Genomic DNA, 23496 nt, shown 5'->3' with positions numbered 1-23496 from the left:
AAAAAGCAAACATCATTCTGGGATGTATTAGCAGGAGTGTTGTAAGCAAGACACGAAAAGTCATTCTTCTGCCCTACTCCACGCTGATTAGGTCTCAACTGGAGTATTATGTCCAGTCCTAAGCGTCCTAAGGGCTTAGGACTGGACATAATAAAGAGGTGGAGAAAATGGAGAAAGTCCAGAGAAGAGCAACAAAATGATTAAAGGGCTGAACAACCTGACCTGTGAGGGAAGATTGAAAAAATTGGATTTGATTGGTCTGGGGCTGGTGCTCTTGGCTCCCCTCGCTGCACCAGCCGCACAGCACCCAGAGACCCTCCTGCTGCGCGTGGCTGGTGCTGGAGGGCTGCCGTAGGTCAGAGCACCTGGAAAATCTGGGACCTGCTCGGCAAAGCCCAGCTGTGACAGCCGGAGAGGCCTGGGCAGGGCTGGGGTTGTAGGCTGGGCGAGGGGCAGGTGACATCATTGCCTGGCACTGCACTGGGAGGAAATAGCCTCTTCCCTTCGCTGGTTCCCACTGATCAATGCCCTGGAGCAGGCGGGTCCAGCAGGCAGGGCGCCGGACCCATGCCTGGCTTGGTCACTGGTCGGGAGTCATGGAGGTCAGCCTGCGAAGCGCCACTCGGCTGCAGTTGGCAGCGCACAGTGGGCACTGGCCAGTCAGGCCTGGTCCCTCCCCCAGGCGATGGGGAGGAGTTCATAGAGTAGCTGGATCACTTTATTGTCCCAGGGCAGCAGTGTCTTAATGGTCATTGCCAGCAAGTCAACCCCCAGCTGAAAAACTGTTGCACTGGGGGAAGCCAAATGGGGCCCAGTTGGGGGGCCACCCCCCAGGACCTCCCTCCGAGGACTCAGGCAGTGCCTCCCCTCCCCCCAGCCACACAGAGTGGAGCCAGCCAGAGACTCCAGAGCAGGGCCCAGAAGCCATAGTCATGACTGTACTTTCTCAGCCCTGCGCTGATGGGTTGTTTGCGTCAACCCACCCCTACCCTTCCCTCCCCATCACTCCCCACCAAACCCTCTCCTCCCCATCCTGTCCCTCTCACCCCTTTACCTTCTGCTCATCCCTCCTAACAACCCCTCCACCCCACAACGCATGGCACTGCCATGCCTTTTGCCACCATGCCATGGTCACTCTGCTGGTATGCTCTACCCCTTCCATAACCGCTCTGTGGTGGGCTGGGCTGTTTAGCTTGTCAGCTCTTTGGGGCAGAGCCCATCTGCTATCTGTGTTTGTGCAGCACCTATCACAATAGGGCCCATTTTGGCTGGCCCTCAGGCACCCCTGGCATACACAGGATTGATCAGGAAAGGAGCAGGGGCCCTGTGAAGTGAATTGGTACTGCCCAGAATACATGCACCATGTAAAGCTGAACATGACTGGAAATTGGGTGTCACTGAGCGAAATCAGACATGTTTAACAGCATGGTCAGTGTAAGAGACCCAGACAGGAAAGGAATTGTAACAGAGCCCGTCTGTAAAGCTGGAACATTTGTAATAGATTTATAGGTGTTAAGGTCAGAGGGGATCATTAGATCATCCACTCTGGCCTCCCGCACAGCACAGGCCAGTGAATTCCACTAAGCAATTCCTGCCTTGAGTCTAGGCTTTCTGGCAGAGCTTTTAGACAGAGATGTGTTGAATTAAATCAAATTAAAGGCTCCAAGCGATGGAGTGATTTGTAGAGATCTCGGGTTTTAATAAGACCATCAGATGCAAGGAATAAAATGGACCAGCCCAGATCAAAGGAAAACTGTGGTTAAAAACCGAACTTTCAAACACAAACGCTCTTTGCAGTGCTAGGAATAATCCTTCCGAACAGCACAGTGAGGCTTCAAACCAGCCGCATTTACCTGTCACTGCTGGTACTGCCTGTTCCCATTTGGTGTTTCACTGGATAATGAAAACACTCTAATCCCCTTGTGTGTCTGGTCGTTTCCACCTTCCAGGTCTCAGGTCCTGGCCCCATGCTGCAATGTTTGGGTTACAAACACTGCAGGGGAGTAGTTTGGTTTTAAAAAAAATTCATGGAAACGGCCCTACTGCTCCTGGGGGTTTGGAAGGAAAAGCTTGTATTTTTACAAGAGCTAAATCTGGACCCAGGTTAGTCCCTTTAGGCCCCACCCAAGCAGTGTTCAATTGGTCTGTTTAGGCCACGCCCACGGAGAGGTGGATTGCACAGCCTGCAGTGTGGATTAATTTTTCACACCTATGGAAAAGATGCTGAGTCTTATGGAACAAGGTGGAAACACTAGTGGGTCCTTCCTGGAGGAACTTCATGCTTGAGGAAACTCAGCCCTGGTGCCTTTGGAGCCACTGTTTGGGAAAAGAGAGCAGGCTCCCGTGGGTTTGTGGTCCCAGTTAATATTACACTGGCCAGCTGTTTAAAGAAACAACCCATGAAGAAAAGGCAGGTACAAGAAATAATATTCTCCTTTTATTTACACTATAACCATGACGTCAACATGTTTTTGTTAGCTGCAGAGATGCTTTGCATTGTAAACCGGGCACTTAGACGCAAGACATTCTCTCCAACTCTGTCAAATCCAGCACTAAGCCACGCTTCCCAGACCACGACATCATTATCCAGAGCAGTGAGAGTGTCTGATTCACACAGCTGTTTATCTACACAATCAAACCCTCCATTGTCACAGAACTATATATACACCCAGGCTCTCCCAGCGGCCTGCTGCTTGGAGCACAGAGTTTGTCAAATAAAACCCACCGAGTTAGAAAATGTTGTACACACTCTTGGAAGAGATGGCCGTCCATTCCACTGCGGGACTCCAAGACACGCAGAAATATTGCACTTGTAAATTAACAAAGGAAAGGATTCAAGGAGTTCCTATTACACAGCAACGCATCCAGCTACAGGAGGTCAATAAATAAACGGAGAGGTGTGTGGTGGGCGTGGGGGAGGAACTGGCTCTCGCTGCTTGAGGGGCGCATCACCAGACAGACAAAAGAAGTGCCATTCTATCCCACGATCAGGGCCTTTTGTTAGCCAGTTTGGCAGGTGCGAGTTCTGCAGGGCCCGGGCAGCACGACAAGGCCATGGAAAGGGGTTTGGTCCAGTTCAGCAGAGGCAAGAAGCCGGTTCTTGCTGGTTTCCCCTCTCCCCAAAGCCTCCCTGCCCACTGACTCACTGCCCATTGACTTATGGCCCCCAAAACAAAAGACAAATCTCAGGCCAGTGCTTCACAGTAGTCTCGTGGGAGCTTCCCTCCCGGCTGAAACTCACACCCAAGCCTTGGCAAAGGGCGTCGTACCGATGAGATGGCGAGATCCTGAGGAACGGTACACTGGAACAGTACCAGACTGCTCGGCTCTCCAGCCCCCTTGGCCTCTAGCTCTCTGCCTTTGCCTGTCTATGTGTCTGTTCGCTACAGAGATATGGCTTCCATGGGCGTGAATCCCAGCAGAAAGGCATGCTCCCCTCATCCAGCTCAGGGAAGACCTCCCCAGTCGATTTCATGTAAACATACAGCTCCCAGTCTGCCCCAGACAGTGTCCTTGGGATCTACAGTGTGGGGCTGGATTTCTTCTGGTTAATTATGTCTAAATACAACTCTGAGCGGAGGAAGCGGGGGTAAGAGTCCTTCTCCATGAGCCCATAGATCCGTTTCTGAGCGAGGTCAAAGCAGCTCCGGGTAATGGTCTGCAGGTTCTCTTTGGTGTGCTCCCGCGTGTAGGAGTCCAGGTTCACCTGCAGAGGAACAAGGGACAGTCACCGTCAGCTACGTCCCCATACAGCCAGGCACAGCAGACACCGGGCTCCCAACGGGGCGCGACGGCAGGTGCCGCAGCCTTTCCAGCCTGGCCTATGCATCAGTCAATCTCCGTTCCAAAGGGCACCATCACCCACATGGGAAGGGCTTCGGCAGGGCAGACCCAGGCACAGACCAGGGCACCGGATCTCTCCCAAATGGGAGCCATGGAGGGATCAGTTAATGGGTGTCACTAGGGCACCTCCCAGCCACTTCACAGGGCGACAAGGTGCTGCTAACAGGAGGGGTTAGTTGCAGTGCTCCCCAAGTCCTCCCATAGCTGACTCAGCAGCACTGACATCAAGTCATGGATGTTTCTGGACGCTACCCTTTGGCCGGTGTGCGTGTCGACTGGCAAACTGAGGTTCCCTGGAATTTGAGCCCACCCTGAAGCCAGCCTCCAGCCTCAGACTGAATGAATGCCCATTTCCTGCCCCCAGGGCCTCGCACCTGCCAACGGGCACTGGCTAGTATCTCCAGAGCAGGCACCAACTGGCGCCTTTCCGTCCCCCAGCACACAGTAGCGCCGTCTGCAGTCCCCGACTGCATGGTCCTCTGTGCTCTCTGCCCTTCTGACAGCTGGCATCATGGGGCCCCAGCACTGCAGTGGGATGCACCGGGGCTCCGAGCAATGTCTGTGCTGTGCAGAATACACAGCTGGGAACTGTCCCTCTCTGGGTGCAGCGGGCCGTGCAGCAAACGCTCCCCGTTACCTCTTTGCATGACTGGATAGCAATGTACTCGGCAAAGATCTTCTTGGCCTTGGACACCATCTTGGATTGGGATTTGATCTTCTTGTACTCCTCGCACGCAAGCCAGAATTCCAGGTTCTCCTCGCTGAACTCCGTCCGCAGGAAGGCCCGGAAGGCAGCCAGCCCATCTGTGGGGAGCAGAGACATGGCTCTACTACCAGGCCCCAGCAGCCAGCCTCCGCCAGACACCCTCAGAAAGCAGGGACTTGCTTAAAATACAGGCCCTCTGGAATCGCCCTGGCATCCCCTCCTGGCAAACTCTTCCCTCTGCCCTGGGGGAAAGAGATGCCTGGGGAGACATCCTCTGTTCCAGTCCCTCCACCTGATGTCTACACTCTGAGCTGGAACGGCTACCGCAGCCTGGGAATTGGGGGAAGGGCCGGGAGTCAGTTGTAACGTCTCCTGCCCCTCAAAGTCCTGCCAGGGATGGGAAGGCTGCGGCTGCGGCTGGCCTGATGCGAGAAGCACACCGAGTGTCACTGCAGCGGTGCCTTCACTAGCCCTATCAGGCTGCCCTCTGCACTGAGGCAAGCACCTCATCCCAGTGCGGAGAACCACAGACTGGTCTGGGCGCTGGCCTGATCTGCTCCCTGTCAACAGGGAACCGGGGCACGCGCGGTAACGTTCACTGTGCCCACAGCCAGGGGTCTGGACTGGACTGGCATCGCAACAAGCATCTCCTCTGAGCCCAGAGAGAGAGGGGCCTCCTTCCATCAGACGGTGCCTTCACCTGAGAGGGCCCACCCAAGCACTGCGTGGGGGAGGGGTGGTGTGTGTATGTGGAAACACAGCCAGCTCTGGGGTGGAACGCAGGGACTGTTCTGTGGCTGTGTCACCATTTTAGGGCAGGAAACGGCGGAAGTTTGCATTCCTAGAGCACCTTCCATCCAAACTTCTCAAAGTGCTCTACACACTTTACTGACCTCCCCTCCCAGCTCCAACGGGAGGTGGGGAGAGATCCCTGTCTCCCATTCCAGAGGGGAACCTGAGACACAGAGTGGAGGGGGACAGAGCTGGGCACAGATCACGGGACCCACAGACCCTGTCACTCCCAACCCATCCAGTAACACCCATCTCCCTCTAGCCTAGCTTCTGCACTGGGACGCAGCCCGACCAGCCCGTGAAGGGAGGAGGTGGAATTTCTAGCACTGCCATTTCTCCAAAGAGGAAGAATCAAGTAACTACTCAGCTCATTCGGATGTAATTGGAGCGCTGTCCCTCGAGAACACGGTGCCCTCCAGGACAAGGCCTGCTCCCCAGCCCCACAGGGACCAGCAGGAAGGGGAGTGTCTCAACCCCACACTAAACACTTGGCCTGGGAGCCCCCAGAGGGAATCGCATTCGTGAAGCATGAGGCCAGAGCGAGACAATCCTGTTTGTCCAGCGGAGAGCTCAGGAGTGATCCCCTGAACCCTGGGGCGGGGGGGGGGGCAGTAAACACTTACATCTGTGCAGCAGCAGTTTCTCCAGAGATTCCCCCCACTTGAGAGCTTCCTCCGGGGTCGGCCTGCAATGGAAGGGGCCGTTCTTTGGAAAGGCAAATTTGTGCTCTTGGCTCCTGGGCTGCCCACATTGGCTGAACAGCAGCAGCTGCACCCACACCCAGATCACCGCCCCCCAGCAGGCAGAGACTCAGCACGGCTTTGAGCAGGGGAGAGCGAAGCAGCCTCTCTCCACCCTGTCTCAGCCCAGCCTCAGGCTCAGACACTGGGCTGCTGGCAAGGTGCTCTGCCAGCCCAGGGTGGGGCAGGAGAGGATCAGACACAAGAAGTGCTCCAGTGACTAGCTGGGTCCTCCCGCGCGCCTGAGCCCAGGCTGGGGTGAGCGAGGGAGCTCAGTTCCAGGTGTTAGCGACCGCTGGACCAGCTCCCAGTCACTCTGCACTGAGCCCAGGATACCAGGGGCCAGCCCTCCAGAGCCAGGGCTTTGGGCACACACAGCCTCTCCTGGGGAGCCCTGCCATGAGTGAGTGGGGCAGGAGGAGTTGTTCTCTGAGGGGCCACCCTGGGGGTGCTGTGAAAGGGGCACCTGCCCCTCCCGGCTCACAGACCCTGCCCTGTACTCTGACGGGTGGGCAATAATCCATGTGGGGCAGCTGGGCAGGAGCTTTCAGTTGAGCTGTTTTTTGGAAGGCTGCGTGGAGCTCAGCCACAGGTCACGGGGCTTGGAGCTGGACGCACTGTGGGAGGTTCTTTGGCCTGTGTGAGGCAGGAGGTCAGATTGGATGGTCAGAATAGTGCATTGGGGCCTTAACATCTATACCTTTTGGCTAGCCAAGGCATCCTGCCCCCTGCTGTCATGGGCGGGGGACAGCAGCTGGCACCCATCTGGCCCTAGTGCATTCACTCAGAGAACAAAAGTTGAAAATCTAGCGCTCTAGGTCAGGATATGGCCTGGGACTCGGGGCAGTGGGGCTGTTCCTGCCCTCCTGGCTGGGCACTGGGTGTCCTGAGGACCCGCGGTCAGTGCGGATCTCCCACGGCAGCCGGTATTCTAACCCCCCTGTGCTGCAGTGGTGTCAGGGTGCTGCGTGCGCACCCAGAGCCCCCCCCGCTCAGAGAGGGCCCAGCAGAGCAGCTCTGGCAGCCCAGTGCCTCCCACCCCCAGTACCTACTTGAGGGATTTCATTGCTTTGTCCAGCTTGCTGATGGGGTTGGCTCCTGGAGACTCATTTCGCCGTCGAAATATCCCCAGTCGGTTCTTCATGTCTTTGGCCCTGGAGAGAAGAGCAGGTTTTAGTGCCCAGGTGGGCGGCTCTGGTGGTGAGGGCTGGGGAGAGGGACCCAGAGCAGCGGCCCCATGCTCTCACTCAAGGCAGCTGTTTCTGGAACCTGCTGCCAGAGGGTGGCTGACTGATCAAGAACCTGAGCAACTTTAGGGCCCAGTGCTAGAGCTTCCTTGCATGGCTCAAAGCAGGGGAGAGACGGAGCAGCCAGGGGCCAGCCTAGCCAGGTGCAGCCCTCCACTGCACGTCCCTGTGCTCCCCCAGCGGACACCAAACACCTACTCCGATGCAGTGAGCTGTAGCTCACGAAAGCTCATGCTCAAATAAATGGGTTAGTCTCTAAGGTGCCACAAGTCCTCCTGTTCTTTTCGCGAATACAGACTAACACGGCTGTTACTCTGAAACCTACTCCTTCATGGTGTGCCGACGCTGCAGGTTCCCACTGTGTGGCCGGGGCACGCCCAGCAGCACGTCCGAGTGGAACTCCAGGGGCTGGGGCTTGGAGAGGTCTCGGAGGAAGGGCATGGCTCAGGCAGCGCCCCCCGCCCAGGCAGCGAGCCCACGGAGGGACCGAGCCTGGAGCGCAGCTCCCCGGCTGGCAGCAGGTCGGCGAGCGACCAGCCTGGCCAGAGGCTGCAGGAGCTCTGCCTCCCAGCTCCGTGCTCTCGCTCCAGGCCAGCGAGCCAGGAAGTGGGAGGGACTGGGCCGGAGGAGCGACAGAGGCCTGTGTGAGTCAGGGCGGCGTCAGCACCACCCCAGCCGCGCTCCAGCGGCGCCCAGCCCTGCACATGGGCTGCAGCTGCTTATGAAGACTCCGCGCCCGGTTGCTGTGGCAACCAAAGGAGGTGGAAACACCAGCCCAGCGCAGGATAGTGGGGCTTTGCAAGAGCAGGGGAAAGGCAGGCAGGGATTTCCAAGGAGCTATTTATAGCGTGCAGGCATCCTCAGGAATGCCAGGGGGACCAGAGCACGGGGCCCTGCACCCACAACAGGCAGAGACAGGGCTGTAGATGTGGTGTTGGCCTCCAGCCGGAACAGCGCAAGGGCTTTGGTGCAGCCAAGGTCTGTGTAAAAGGGCCTGATCTTGCAACCCTTACTCAGGCATCGACTTGCCTGAGTTACACAAGCCCTCAGGGCAGCCAGGGGCTCAGCTCACCGTGGTGCTGGGTAGATCACAGGGAGGGACAGAACTGCTGGACTTGGCTAGGGAAAACAGCTAAACCTCCAGCTGTTCATTGCATGTGCATTGTGATTTCGGTGGGGTTGGTCCTGCTTTGAGCAGGGGGTTGGACTAGATGACCTCCTGAGGTCTCTTCCAACCTGATATTCTATGATTTTATGCAGCCTCCCCACGGGAGAGAGACAGGGAAAGCCCCAGAGCTGGTGGGCCTGCAGCTGTGCATGGGCCACAGGGGTTTACATACACTCTGCCCTAGGAAGACCAGAGAGGACTTTGGCAGCCATTTACACAAACACATTGATTGGTAGTTTCTAAACTAAGGCCAAGGCAGCCTTGAGTTGAACAGGCTTTAGCCAGCTACTGCTGGGACTGTCCAGTTAAAGCTGACAGGCCCACGCAGCCATGTTGGGGAGGGCATGGAGTGGGAAGCGCTAGCCCAGGGTGGGGGGTGATGCTGTATCTCCAGGCCCAGCCCAGCATGGCCCGGTCACGTGGCACACTGCGCAGCCCCAGGTGTTGGTCTGACTTGCAGTGTGGCTCAGGGAGGGGATTGTTGGAGCTGAAGTGAAGGCCGTCCCTGCCAGTGGAGGAGATCCAGGCCCCTGTGACACTTTCCCCACGCATCTCTCTGCCACCTGCCTGCCCTCATGACAAGGCACAAGGTATGTCTTTGTCCCATACAGATAACAAAAGGTAAGTAACCGAGCAGCTGGAGCCAGGGCTGTGTCCGAAGGCTCTGCACAGCGCCCATCAGCACCGTATCTCCTGAGCTCTCCAAGACACACTCCCTCTTCCCAGAGTCTCCCAAGCAGTGATTATGGTGCAGGTGTCTAGCTGTGCAGAGGACAGCTTGGGTGCAGCGCAGGACAGTAGCCACTAAGCAGCAGCACATCTGCAGAGAGTGGCTAGGCAATGGAAGAGAGAATCCAATGCTCAGGGGACTACGGCGCAGAATGGCCTGGTGGGGACCTGGCCACCGCCCAATTCACAGGCTCTGCACCCCAGGACAGGGGCTTGGAGAAGAGACTCTCCTAGAAAATGGTTCTCTTGTCTGAATGACAGGTGGTTTAGCACTCAGCCCTACAAGGTTCTGTGCACTTGGGCCCCAATCCAGCCAAACACGTTCGTACATACTTGGCTTTAAGCTCCTGTGATGTTCCATTGACTTCAAAGGCCTCATCAGGCACCTAAAGCTAGGCACATGTTTAAATACTTTGCTGGATTGAGATTAAAGTGCTCATTGCCTTGCTGAATGGAGCCCACAGTGGCCAAGGCTGGGCAGTGACTCGGATGCTGGGTGTCTGTTGCCAAGTATCAGTCAGAAAGCAACGTGGGAAAACAGGGTCTAAACAAGGAATCTTGCCCTCAGACACCATCTGTCTCCTATTACAGCAGTCCTAGGAATGCTAATGCCAGAGTGCCGTTTTCCAAGAGAAAGCCACACAACCCTACACATCTCAAACCCACAACTGTAGCCATGTTCTTAACTTAGCAACTCAGTGGTTATTCCTCTGCAAAATCATCCCCTGCTGTTTGCATTGGCAGTGTACTTGAGAAAGTTACAAGCACTCTGGTATTTACAAGCACACATACAGAGAGCATGTGAACATAACCATGCACAAATACTTACATATCAGCACAGTGCAAATTTCTGGCTATAAACAGCTCTGTATCTCCTGCCTGAGACTAAGCAGTTCGAGACAGCTCCAGATGACTTTTGTATCAATCACATGCAAAAAAACACCTGACGAGATTCTACATTTACTAACTGCAAGAGACAACTGTGCTTTGTTTTCCTTGCACATAACTGCAAACAAACGACAGAAACAGCCCTCACCATCACCAAGGCTGCATCAGCTCGAGAAATCCACAGAACTGAGCTGCCTGGTCCCCAGTGGATTATTTGCCTTATGGAACATAGCAGCAAAAGTGATAGCTGGTAAAAAACTCTTTTCTCTTTGATTTTGGGGCTAGCGACTCTTTTCAAAACCATGAGGGCCTAGAAGCAGCCATGCCCCAGATATTCTAGTTTAGGACAGTCTTGCAAGTCTGAAAGTGAAGTTCAACCATTCATGGAAGGAAAAGAGAGAGGGGTCAGAGATTCTCATTGCATGGGCGTCTCTCAGCTCCTCACAGCAGCCCTGCACCCCATCGCTCAGTGCCTGTGCAGTGCAACCACCCACTGCATGCCAGCCTGCCCAACACTGCTGCAATGCCACCTCCAGCACCCACACACACACAAAGACCACAGCAAACAGCATCACATCAATGCCTCTGCCCTCCTGGGCTCTGGGCAACAGCCCACAACTGGGCAAGAAATCCTACCTTTCCAGGTACTTTTCTGAAAAGTCCACCATCGTGTGGTACATTGGGACACGTCTGTGGCGAGCGATGGCTGGAGGTGTGCACTGGTCTGGGGAAGAGAGCAGAGTGCCAGCTCTCAGCTGCAGGCACCAGAAATATTCCACAGGGACTGACTGCAAACAAGCTGCTCAGCCAATAGCAGGGCAGCACAGCGCTGAGACGCTCCACAGTGAATCTGCCGCTGTCCCCTATTGTCCCAAGGTGAGGAACAGATGCATGGCTCTGCAACTGCCCTTGAGACTCATCTAAAATGGGAAGCTTCACTAGTCTGAATCCTCTTCTTCCTTCCCAGCCTGATTCATCTGAGCTGGCCTCTCCCAGCCTGTGCAAAGCGGTGGGGCAAGGTCCCGTTGCTCTGCACACAGAGCAGGGAGCATGAAAAGCGGATTGTGAAGGACTGGTTTTAAATTAAACTGTCAGGAGGAAATAATCAAAAATGCAAAAACCTGAACCCTTTCACAGCAGTGCCGGCTTCCCCACCCCATGTGGCAACATTTCCCCCTAGTGGCACTCCCATGTACTGCTATATTTAAACCACACTGCACAATAACAACTAGCCAAGTCCCCATGGTGCAAGCCTGCAGGGGAGGAAGGAGGGTCCAGTGGTTGATGATGCTTCCCTACCTCTGGGGGCCCCGCGAAGAGATGGGCACCCCTGGGATAGGAGCACTGCCCATTGAAGTGTCCCCTTATGACTGCATCAGTCACCCGCTGTACACACATCCTGTAACCAGGCAGATAACTGCCCCATCTGTGGCTGTTTACACAGTAGCTTTCCATCCACACCACACTCAGCACCTATTTTTATAGAACAATAAATCGCCCCCTCTCCCAGGTTTCTGTCGCTGCCCCAAGTGATGGTTAAGGAGGACAGAGCCCATTTGCCAGGCCTGTTGTTGTAACATGTACAACTGGTCACACCTTTGCTTTTCAAATGCAAGGCAGTTTTCCCAAAGCAAACCCGTAATGGTGATGATCATCGGTGCTTCCTAGGCTTCTTTCCCCATGGCACTCTGTCTGCACATGTCAGAACTAGATCTGTAACCAATGCTTCTGTGCAAGAGTCCACACTCAGGGCACACTTGTGTGACATGTAACACTTACAGCCCGACTTGCAGCATGGCTGCAAACCTGAAAAGGTGTGTGTGTGGGGGGGGAGGCTGGATTTCCACTCTAGATGCAGTCAAAGGTCAGCACAGACCAAATCTGAGCAGTTAGAAAGGGACCATCCTGGTAAGCTTCTCGCACTGGCCTCATTCTTCTGTTTAGTCAGAGGATTCATTGCTGGGAGTGCTTAGCAGTTCTAACAGGCCTGGGTCCTTCCCTGGGATATTAAACATCAGCAGCTGCAAGCTTCCCTGCTCCTCTCCCTGCTTGGGGCCAGCAGGAAGGAGGCCCCAGCTCAAGTTTCACTCACTCTAAATGTCCTCTTTCTGACCTCCACTTCCCTGCAGCCCAGGGAATCCTGTGTTCCATGGCCCCAGGAGCGAGAGAGCCTATTAGAAACCCATCAAGAAAGAAAGGAGCCCCTAACATCTTCCATTCCTACCCTGGCTGTATGCTACTGGCCCTGCAAACTGCCTCCAGTACGCACTCCCATACATTCCCTGAGGGAGGTCCAGTTTCCTTCAAGGATAGCCAGACTTTAGCTACAAATCTAAAGTGAGATCTTACTGCATTCTGTGCTTACCACTCCCTTCCCCCAGTGTTACTGAGGGCAAGGAAGCGATGGTCGTACAGCTGCACAGAGCTCTGTCTGGCCCACCAGGGACCCAGCTCAGACAGTGCACAGCCTCCTTATTTCAAACACAGACAGACCACCATCCCTTCCTGATCACAGCATGAGACCTGAGTGGAGCCAGGTCTCCAGATCCTGCAGGCAGTGCAGCCACACAGCACAGGTGGGACAAAACTCTAACCCTGACCTCGCGTGCCACTTACAAGTTTTTGCTCTTTTTCTTGCAGGAGGCCTCGTCCCCATCCTCACAGCAGCACTCGTTGTCTGTTCCGCTGAGCTGCAGGGGGAAATACAAAAACACTGTCTGCATCATGGTGCCAATGTGAGCCCTGCGCCCCTGAGTGGCGCCGTGTGCCTCCCGCTCCCACTGGCAAGGCATTTGGGGCCTGCAGTCCATGGGCTGGAGGCTCCTCTAGCCAGGCAGGGGGAAGGTGCCTTTGCCAGCAGAGACCACGTGACCATGGGGAGATGAGCATGAGATCTGTGCAGATCCCTGGCCAGTCCCAAAGGCCATTGGGCCAAGGGCCAACTCCTCAGACAGGGGCGCAGATCAAACCCACAGTGCAGGCTGCCTGGGCCAACGGCTGTCCCAGGCACAGTTAGGGTCCCTGCCAGCTCCAGCATCCTCCGGGAGGGGTGCAAAGCTCAGCTCGCAGCTCATCTGGTCGCCCAGACCTGGCTGGCTTCATCCCTACTCAGCTCCACAGGCCTTTCCACCACGTTGGGAAGGGGCTGCCCTTGAGCGATGGTGGCTGGCAGGGAGCGCCCAGAGGGTGGAGGTGGAACAGGGCTGGGGATGCCAGCCCCTCTGCCCCCACTTACTGGTCTGGGGAGGGGCAACCACTTGCAAAGAATGGCAGCAGCCCCTGCCAGCCATGGGAGGGGCGACACGTCAGAGAGTCCCCCTCCTCCCCCTGCACCACAGCTATCTGCCCCCTCATGCCCCGACAGACCTCCTGACACCACCCCCACAACAGGCCTCTGCCCCATCCCCGCACCACATCAGGCCAGGTGTATCTAACCCCTGAGAAGCTTCATCACATACAGCCAGACTAGCCCTTCAGCACTGGGAGCCGTGATGAACAGAGCTGTAGGTCCCGTGTGTGTTGATTTTATCCGAATACCGGGGGGCAGGGAGAACAAAGGAACGAGGCTTCCCCGGCTCAGCCTCCGTCAAGGCCCCGAGAGGTCCCCAAACCAGCCAAAGCCCAGGCGTGTCAGCAGCCCACCCGGCCTGCTTTCTGCGGCTGCGTTACCATGTCCAGAGGCAGGGCTCTTCCCATCCCAGCCTGGGCAGAAAGGAGAGAGGAGATACTGGTGCTGCTGCCCTCTCCCTGAGGCAAAGGCAAGAGCAGCACGCTCTGGAACCTGCATGTATTTAACTTAGCCTTGGAATAAGTGCGCTGAGGCCCAATCCTGCTCCCCTTGGAGCCAGTGGCAAGACTCCTGCTGACCACAGAAGCAGGGTTGGGCCCTGGCACATGTCTCTGTTTGAAGGGTCCCAGGTGCACAGGCACTAGTCTGAGGGATTCCGTTGTAGAAACCTCCTATTTCAAACCAGGAACCCTGGACAACTCACCACCGAGCCCTCTCCCGGCTGGGCTATTTCTGAGACTGAAGCAATGGCCCATATGTTCAAAATGAGGCACATACATGAAAGGGGCCTGGTTCCCCATGGCGACTGGCCCCTCCCTTGTGAAATCTATAGAGCCCCGGCCAGGTTCTGGCTACTTAGCTCTTCCCATGCAAAGCCTGGCCAGCAGCAGCCCAGCTTGAGGCAGGGGCACAGATGGGCCTAGGGAGCCTGCAGCTGCATCAGGCGAGGCGGTCGGTCGGAGAGGCAGAGCTAGCAGACAAGCCAGACCTAGGACAAGTCCCAGCCCTCCCCAGCCTCAACATGCTGGTGAAGGTCAGCCACCTTTGCAGGAGCTCCTGTCACTCAGGGCCCTGGAAGTCCGAGGGGATCTCTCTTAAGATCAGCTGGGCTTTCCCAGGGAGCTGGCTTTGCCTTTCTCCCCCTCAGCATGTCAGCTTGGCGCAGAGCACTGATGTGCAGCCATCCCATTCGGCTGGCATGTCTGCCCAGAGGGGGGCAGGGGATGGGGTGTAGCAGCCATCAGGACCACAGGACTTAAGCAGGACTCGCCAACAGCTGGCTGCCAATTTATTAAAAGGTGACTTTTAATAAATCTTGGAACATGGGGCAAGTCCCAGAGGACAAGCAAAGCTAAAGTGTCTATATTTAAGAGGGTGAGGGGGATGGCCTGGGTAACCCCAGGCCACGGGACACATTGATAACGAATTCAAAGACGACAGCACAGTTCTGCCCTTGAAAATATAGGAATCCGCATGCTCTGCTGGGAAGTGGCTCTTAATCCATGCTACAGGGAGGGCCATGTGGCTCCTCTTCCCAAAGGGCAGTCTGGGAACCAGGGCCTGATTCTGGCCACAGCTGTGGGCACATCAGGGAGGGGCTCATGATGTAGACCTGGGAAAGGCACAGGGAAGCCCATGCTTCCAAGGGGCAGTTCAGCCCTACCCCGCCCAGTGAACGCTGAGCTAGGGGCACCTGGCCTGGCATTTCCCAGAAATCTTGGAGCAGCTTCAGAGCAGCTTTCCTGCACACGGGTGGGGAGGCTAAACCCCCACTGGTGTATGCCTGGCCTGTGCTCCGCCTCTTCCCATCCCTGCTCCACCCTTTCCCTGAGGCCTCCACCGCCGCCGGCCGCTGCCTGATGAGTCTGTCCCTCCTCTTCTCCACTCCACCCCCCACTCCGGAGGTCCGATGTACCTCCCCGCGAGACCCCACCCACCCCCCACATCCTTCCTCACCCCCTTGACTCTGCAAGACCCCCCCCCACTGAGTTCCTCCTCACTTCCCCCACCCTGCGGGGGTGGAGGGACATGGCGGGTGGGGGAAGTTCGCAGGGGAGGAGAGGAGGGACTGGGCAAGTGGTGGCAGGGGAGCTGAGTAGGGGAGACGGTGGGGCCTGGGGCAGAGTGTGGGTGGGGCTGTGGGCAGAAGAGGCGGGACAGGGAGCTCGCTGCCCCCCGTGGGCCCCTGCGTAGGGTCGCCAACTCTGGCTGAAGCTATTCCGGGAGATTTTTTCCCCAACATGATGTAATTTCATTTTCTTAAAATAGCCTATTAAAATCTCCCAGATTGCTTTCAACAGTCACCGGGAGATTGATGCCGATTCTGGGAGACTCCAGGCCAATCCTGGAGGATTGGCAACCCTGCCACCCTGTGTCTGGCCCACTGAGCCCTGCCAGTTGTCTCAGTCTTTGAGCAGGATACAGCTCCTCCCAGCCATGTGAACAGATCTGCCCCTGGTCCTGGCAGCTCACTTTGTGGAAGCCCCGGACTAATGTTAGCCCAGCACCTCCTCCTACCAGGCTCCAGCTGCCTCGGCCAGGGTGCCCACAAACGCAGCCCCCAGCAGCAGTCACCACCTGGGGAAATGTGGCCTTAGGGCCAGAGGGAGGGCAATGCCCAGCAAGCAGGCTGTCCGTCTCCTGCCCTTCTGTGCCCACAGCGGCAGCACTGACTGCAGCCAACTGCAAACCTCAGCCAGGCCCGCGTCTGCACTGACAGAAAGGATGGCTTGGGTAGGAGGCTGTGCCATGAGACTGCCCCCCTCAGGGCCAGCGGCAGTGTGGGCTGGCTATGCCTGTCGCCCCAGCAGCATTCCCTGGCTTTCCCTGCCAGCTGAGCCCCAGCACCACACAGGACTAGTGCACGCTTTCCAGGATTCCCGGCACCCTGGCCCTACCGTGGGAACATGCTCCCCAGCCCAGCAGCCCCGGGACTTCCTTCCATTCTAATCTTGTGCTTCCGGAGTTTATCAGCCCTGAACAATGCAGCCCTCTGATAATATGGTCCTGGCGAGTGACTGCAATCCAGGCGACTTGCAGCCCTGGGAACGTTTCCTTCCATTGTCGGAAAAGCCTCCACTTCCGCATGGAGACAAAAGGCAGACAGCAGCCTAATCTCAGCCCCAAATGTCCCAGAGCTCCCACCCACAATGGGGCCTTCAAACAACCACCTCTGAATCCCAGCACCAGGCAAGCTGGGGAGCGAGCGAGCTCCGGAGAACCAGACACAAAAGGCTTAAAAGGGTCCTCTGCACACTGCGCACACAAAGATCTAACACCTTGAGGGCTCTGGTAGCAACCTGCAGATAGAGACACCCCACCCTCCCACTGTGGAGGATTCTGGGTAGTGCAGTCCAAGAGGCATTTCCTGTTCTTAGTAGTATTATAATTAGAACTACCACTAGAGGGCACTCCATAGGCAGGTTACATGGGGTTTTCTAGTCCCTGTTAAACCCCTCAGCAGTGGGCAGGACATACCCCCAAACAAGCTGCTACAAGGGCCCTGGGTGTCTCCCTTCTCCTTTCTCCTGCACACCTGCCCCCTCAAACGGGGAGTGTGCCCACCTCCAGCGGCAGCATTTGGTCAGCCCCTCAGAGCGATTCATCCCTATTAGGAACCACAGTGTGTGTCAGCTTCCATAGGAAGGGTGGCTTCCACTGGCGGCATGGCAGCAGTGACCATCTCATGCCAATGCCCCTGGCTGGAGATGGGCCTTATCCTCCCTGCTGTATCTCTGTGTAGAAGGGAGAGCAACAAGCTCAGAGCTTGGGGAGCTGCCCAGAGCCACTGAAGGTCCCCTGGGAGGCAGCTGGGAGGCATGGGGGCAGGCAATGCCAGCCTGCAGGCTGTGGGGTGGCTAGCAGCTGGAGGTGCGAGGTGGCTGTTCCCCAGGCCCTGCGCAATCCGCAGGAGGGTCAGCAGTAAGAAAAGAAGTGAGTAAACTACCCCAAGCATAACTCCATAATCCTCAAACTCCATTTCCTTGCATTTCCCCTCAACTACATTATTGCTCCGTGCCTGCACCCCACATGACCTCTCTCAGCCACACCATGAACCAGCGGGGGGGTGTCTCAGATTGGGGCAGGTCCCCTGGGCTTGGGTCTGTAGGATGACCGGGCTGCTGCTGGAATCAGAAAGTGACTGCAAGGACAGGTGCTATGAGCGGGCAGTTTCCTTTACTGTCTGCGGGCACTGACGCTACACTGGGCCTCTCCGCTGACAATGAAATAAACAGGCATGCTAGGGAATCTGGGCTGGGCAAGGAGTGCCACCCTCAGGCTTTTGAGAGTGCCTTGGGGCGCCCCAGCCATCCTGCCTTCCCTCACCCTCCTCTCCCCCTTGTCACGCAGCTACCGAGGCAGAGGGGGCAAAGCCAGCAGAAAAGCTGCCCGGCCTGGTTGACTGAGTCACCGAAAAATTGAGAGGCTACCCTGGCCCCTGCCTCCAGACACACTCAGAGCAAATCTTCTGGGGTGGAAGGAGCGGTGGGGGCATAGCACAGGGGCACTGACCAGCCTGCAGCAGCTGCTGCTGAGGCCTGCGCACCACCGCCTCCAGGGCTGCCAGGGGAGAGATCCTGCAGGGGGGTGGGCAGCGCCCACCTTGCCACCCACACCCACAGCACAGAGTGAGCCGCGAGCAATGGAGATCAACTGTGCGGGGGGGAGAGGGTGCTTACAGTGCCCCCTGCCCCGGCTCTCCATTTTTTATTGATTGTTTTGTCTGTGTCCGTTCCCCCCCCCCCCCGCCCCCCCCCACTTTAAGCAGTGGCAATAGCTTGGCTAATGCACAGTGCTTTCTGCCCCGCTGTGCCATAGGCCCCGCCCAACCCAAGAGTTGCAAGGGAGGCCACTGCTGATTAGCACAGTTGCCCATCACTGGGCGCTCTCGCATTGAGCAAGCAGGATGGGGGTTTCTGACCCAGACCCAGCCGTTCTCCTGAGTGGCTTGTCAGAAGCAGGGCCCTCAGCACCAGGCTGGGGTTTGTTCCCTGCTGGGAGCGGCCCTCACCCAGAGCAGCTCTTCTGAGCATGGGGTGGTGGGTGGGCAGCAGGGGGTTCAGGCCACAGCGGTAGAGCCGGAGACTGTCCAGTCACAGCCCTACATGGCCCAGCCCATTCTTGGGGCGCTCAGGTCCAGTCAGTCATGAGGAGCAGGTCACCAGGCTGACCCCTGGCCCTCCCCTCTGCACTGCTCCTAGCAACTTCACTGGAGATCCCTGCTGGGACTGGCCTGGGATTCCCGCCAGCCCCGCCAGTAAAGCAGGTGGTGTCTGAGCCAGACTGTTCTCCCCTGGCAGACACAGAATGGTGGTGCTGGGCTGGAAACAGGATGACAGTGACTAGAGCAACCGCGTGAGCCAGACTGGGAGATCCTGCTCCCCACAGGCAGAGGTTGCTGCTGCGTTCGTGGCTGACATTACCTAGCCCCACAGCGCACACAGGGGCTCTCACATCCAGCGCCATTCGGCTCGCAGCCTTGAGGCCCCTTTCCGCTGGCACTGTGCTGCCCTGCCTGGTCCAGGAACACTCGCTCTGCAGTCACCAGGCAAACCTGCTGGGAGCACGGCGCTGTGTGGCGCAGACCAAAGCCCAGGCAGGAACGGCCAACCGAGCTTCGGAGTGAGCCAGTGAAGCAAGGAGTCAGGCTCCAAGGAGAGGAGGGATGGGGTCTCTCCTGAATACCTGGTGGCGACAAGGAGGCAGGTGTATCACACCCCAGAGGTGCTGGCCTGTGGCACAGAGGGGTTCTGGTGTAGGCTGCCGGAGTCCACTGGGGGGCAACAGTGAGCTGCCAATGCTCTCCTGGAGGCAGTTTCGGCGTTAGAGCCCTGGCTCGGACAGTAAACCAGCAGGGACAGATCGGCTGCCTGCAGAGCCTGGCGCAGGCTGGCCTGGTAACTGCACAGGGAGCCCCACTTCCTGCAGCCAGCTGTGTCATAGCTGCATCTCGGCTCAGGAGCGTGACACCAGGGCCCTGCCCAGTCGGACAAGCTGCAGCTCTCAGGCAAGGCTGGACCTTGTAACAAACCCCCAGTGTCGAGCCGTGCCGGGGGACCACGGTCATGCCTGGGCTCACTGGGGGCCCTGGTGGCAGCAGGGGCAGAGCATGACCCCTCCTGCTCCAGGAGCCCAGACCCTATCACTGGAGCCACAGGCCAATGGCCAGTAGCTGCCTGTCTGAGGAGCACTCCTCATTTTGCCCAGAAGGGGGCAGCAGAGTCACTCCAGCCCCAGAAGTGGCCGTGGCGAGCTGGCTCCCTGCAGGCTCTCACGAGACCGAGCCAGTGCATCTCCTGGGGGAAGCCGGCATTGTGACACCAGGACCTTCCTCGGCCCTGACTGCCAGCAAGCCTCTGACCTGTGAGCAGATGAGCCCCACCCCTTCTGCCATATTCCTACTCCCAGCGCCCTATGGCTGGCTCCGGGCAGAGCCACTCCTGGGCTGGCTGGCGAAGCGGGGGACCTGGAGCGAACAGGCTGCTTCTCCTGAACCCCCGTGGCACCCAGACCCACGCTCACCCTCTGGCCTGAGAGCTGCCCAGAACATTGGCTGAGTCTAAATGGATGGAGATCCCACAGAGAGCACAGCACTGCCCTGGCCCAGAGGAGTCCATCTGCCTGCCAGCCCCCAGGCTCCCTGCTCTACTCTGAGCCAGCCCAGAGGAGCCGAGCACTGCGGTCTGGGACCCCCGCCCCACTGCCCTCTGGACAGGTCAGCTCCATGGCTGTTCCCAGGCAGGCCCATGCTGACAGGGCCACAGGAGAGCTAGCCAGGAGGGCTGGAGCAGGGGCAACATCTCAGCACTAAACCTCTGGGGATTAACCTGAGAGAGGCCTGGAGTGAGTCATTCGCTGGCAGCTCCCAGCGGGACGTGCCCCCAGCGGAGAGCGCTGTGAAGGTCTCCCAGCCCCTTGCACAAAAGTTTGCCAAGGGCAGGTTCTTTCCTGTAAGTATTTGTTATGCGACAGAACACAGCACCTGGCAGCTGCTGCACTCTACTCTGACAGGCACAGGACAAGCTCTCAAATGTAGCTCAGCCAGCGCCCCTCAATCCCGACCCACAGCTCCTGCTAGCCCAGCCCTCGGCTCCCCACACAGCTCTGCCGGTGCCCCTCACTCCTGACCACTATTCTGTCTGGGGCCACTAGCAAAGAGTTGATTGAACGTGGTCTTTCCTTCTACTCATCTGGCAGTGAAATCATAAGATACTGCTGACATCACCCTCGTTTCCATGGCAAAACACTGATGGGACCCACCCAGCGTGGGACTTGGGTGCAGGATGAGAGCCCAGGAACGGGGGGGGGGGGGGGGGGAGGCCAATGCCTGCGACAATCCAGCGGAGAATCTGAAAGGCTCCACCACAGGAAGCGCTTTGGCACCAGGATAAGTTCCCTCTAAGCTGCGCAGCCGCAGGGCTCAGGGCCCCGGTGCGAAGCTGCCCCGGACTTGCCACGGCCGGGGGAGGCGCCTCTTCCCCGGCCCCAAGCTACTGCGGTGAGAGGGCTGGGGGGAGTTCTCTCTCCCCACCATAGCCCCTGGGCAGCCTGCACCCCAAACCCTTCATCCCCAGCCCCACCCCACACCCCAACCCTCTCCTCCAGCCCTGAGCCCCCTCCCACACCCCGAACTCCTCATCCCCGCCCCCGCCCCAGAGCCTTCACCCCCAGCCAGAGCCGTCAGCCCCCCACACCCCAAACCTCTGCCTCAGCCCTGAGCCTCCTCCCACACTCCAAACCCCTCGGCCCAACCCACATCATATGAATTTTGTTATGTGCACCAATATGAAGGGGATGTGCCCCCGGCTGTTGCCGAGGTTTGGATCAAGGAGGAGCACTTCTGCAGGGCACAGTGGCAGGCTGTGCGCACCCCTGCAACGCTGAGCAGAAAGTCCCGGGTGGGTGCAGCAGTGGGGCCGCCAGGGGCACCTCCCCTCGGCACGTACGCTGTGTGAGCGCAGGACTGAATATTAAACATCCGGCTGGGGAGGAAGCTGTCGAGGGGAGGGGATCAGACGGTGCTGCCAGAGGAGCCAGGCAATGACACCGCGGGCAGGGTCACCCTTCTCCATGGGCAAGGGCTCAGCTCCCCCGTGCCAGGCACCATCTATCTGCTGGGGAGATGGGGCTCTAGGCTGGGGTCTCTGGTTTCCCAGAGCTAGGAGGGGATCATCACCTGCCTTGCAGAGGCACTGATAGCACTGATGCTGGGGGTGGAGGGTCTGGGTTCTAAGAGCCCAGGGATGGACATGGGGACAGAATTTGCACTGTGCTGCCTGGAAGGGGCACCAAAAACACACCCCAAACCAGCCCAATCTGGAGGAGAGGCACAGCAGCTACATGAATGCTGCCCGCCCATCCCGCCGGCACCACAGCGGGACCCAAGGTGCCATCTGCCACGCTGCGGCTTGGAGTGCAGCAGGGGGACAGCCAGAGCCCTGCAGTGGGGGTGGGAGTTTGGGGATGCTGGTGGTGGGCCCCACCGTGCCTGGGCACTGGAGACAACTGGGCTGGGGCCTGGCACTTGGGCTCACCGAGTAACTTGTCCTCCATGGGCAGGGTGGGTACAGGGTGAGGACTGGCGGGCGGGCACACGTCACCCCCCAGCGGCTGGTTTGCAGGGACACAGGCCTGTCAGCGTCTCTGCTTGGAGCCCCATGCCAACCTCCCCAGCTGTGCACCCCGCAACCCCTGTGGCCAGGGACTGGATCTGCCCAGGGCCATGCAGATGAGGAAGGCATTAGTCCGGTTTCCCCCATTCTCTCTCTGGCTCCAGGCCTGTATCCCCTGGGGCGCAGAGGGACCCCTCTGTGGGGGAGAGGAGGTCAGACCCTGCCGGGATAGCCGTCAGCCCTCCTGACAGCAGGACACCCCCAGCCAGGGAGGGCACCCCCGAGCTCTTCCCCACCATGAGGGAGAGCAGCCCCGGCATGGGGAGGGAGCGGGGGCGCTCTGGCTCACGTACCTTCCTGTGCCCAGAGAAGAGAAGGCCGAGCTGGTGGATGGAGCCCCCGTTCTTGGCGAGCTCCTTCTTGAGGGTCCTGGGCGAGGGCAGTGCCCAGTGGGTCTGGGGACCCTGGATGTCCAGGCAGTTGAGGGTGGTGTCGGAGGTGAAGCAGTGGCCCTTCGTCTCCTGCAGCAGGCTGCCCTCGCTGTGGGTACGACGCCGCAGGGAGCCCTGCACTGTCAGGGTGTAGGTCGGCTCGCAGCCCGACGGTTCAATCATGCTGCAGCGCTTGACCTCACTCCTCTCCAGACAGTGCTGGTCGCTGTCCTCCTCCTCCTCGTCTTCCTCCTCGTCCGTCGGGCTGTCCGCCGTGCTGTCCAGCCGCAGCTCCGGGATCACAAAGGCTGGTCTGGAGCCAGGCTGCTCCTCCACACTCTCGGCCACAATCACCACCTTCTTCTCCTCCAGTGGGGCCCCCAGGGCAGCCGGGACAGCCTCCTTCAATGCCCCTTCCGCTGCCCCCGCTGCGGCCAGGCAGGCATCACCCCCTGCCACCTTCTCCTCCTCAGAGGGCATCACCCTCAGCTCCTCAGTGTCCGTCTCAAGCATCTGCCAGGGAAAGACAGGACAAAAGGGGGGAAATGATAAGCCCAGGAGAGTTGGGAACATCCCCCAGTGTCCCAGGCGGCCCTGTGCCAAAGGGAGTCAGGAACATCCCCCAGTGTCCCGGGGCGCATACCGAGGTATCTCTCTATTTCTAATCCCCCAATATGTCGATTCAGCCCCACTGCTGGGTCATTGCCCACAACGGCCTGGGCCAGGCTGCAGCTCTGACAGCTCTGGATTGGGGCATACTGCCCTCTGCTGGTGCCAGGGAAGGTTTCCTGTCTGCTGCCCAGGCAGGCAGCACTGGGCAATGTCCTTCCAGCCCCAACCACTGACCCACAGAATGAGGGGCAATGCTGCTTTATTATCCTCATTACAGCCAGCCCGGGCCCCCCAATGCCGTCCCTGCTGAGGGCTCTCAGGAGAGGGTGCCAAGGAGGAGGGACAGACGATGGCATGACTGCATCCAGGTATGCACTACCTACACATCCCCTCACCCTCAGAACCAGGCGCAAACCAGGGACCTCTGCTGGCAGCGTGC

General features: G+C 58.2%; 1 protein-coding gene across 14 annotated transcripts in view; it reads right to left on the bottom strand.

Annotated features, from left to right (window-relative positions):
* Positions 1–2424: 2424 nt before the first annotated feature.
* Positions 2425–23496, bottom strand: part of RGS3 (regulator of G protein signaling 3) — a 239211-nt gene continuing 218139 nt past the window's right edge. For 10 of the 14 annotated variants that reach the window (XM_075120455.1, XM_075120453.1, XM_075120454.1 and 7 more), the window contains 6 exons: positions 22368–22958; positions 12730–12803; positions 7134–7235; positions 5965–6026; positions 4481–4647; positions 2425–3706 (listed from right to left, as the gene is read on the bottom strand). In XM_075120455.1, the coding sequence (XP_074976556.1) occupies positions 3521–3706; positions 4481–4647; positions 5965–6026; positions 7134–7235; positions 12730–12803; positions 22368–22958 (1182 nt within the window). In that variant the 3' untranslated portion in view covers positions 2425–3520. Of the gene's footprint in view, positions 3707–4480; positions 4648–5964; positions 6027–7133; positions 7236–7653; positions 10717–10749; positions 12679–12729; positions 12804–22367; positions 22959–23496 lie in introns of those variants that run through there. The other 4 variants (XM_075120463.1, XR_012665250.1, XM_075120466.1 and 1 more) reach the window with 4 other exon arrangements.

The sequence above is a fragment of the Caretta caretta genome, chromosome 16 (genome assembly GCF_965140235.1).
Source record: "Caretta caretta isolate rCarCar2 chromosome 16, rCarCar1.hap1, whole genome shotgun sequence".
NCBI classification, from domain to species: Eukaryota; Metazoa; Chordata; order Testudines; family Cheloniidae; genus Caretta; species Caretta caretta.
This window is presented reverse-complemented; position numbering and strand designations above follow the sequence as displayed.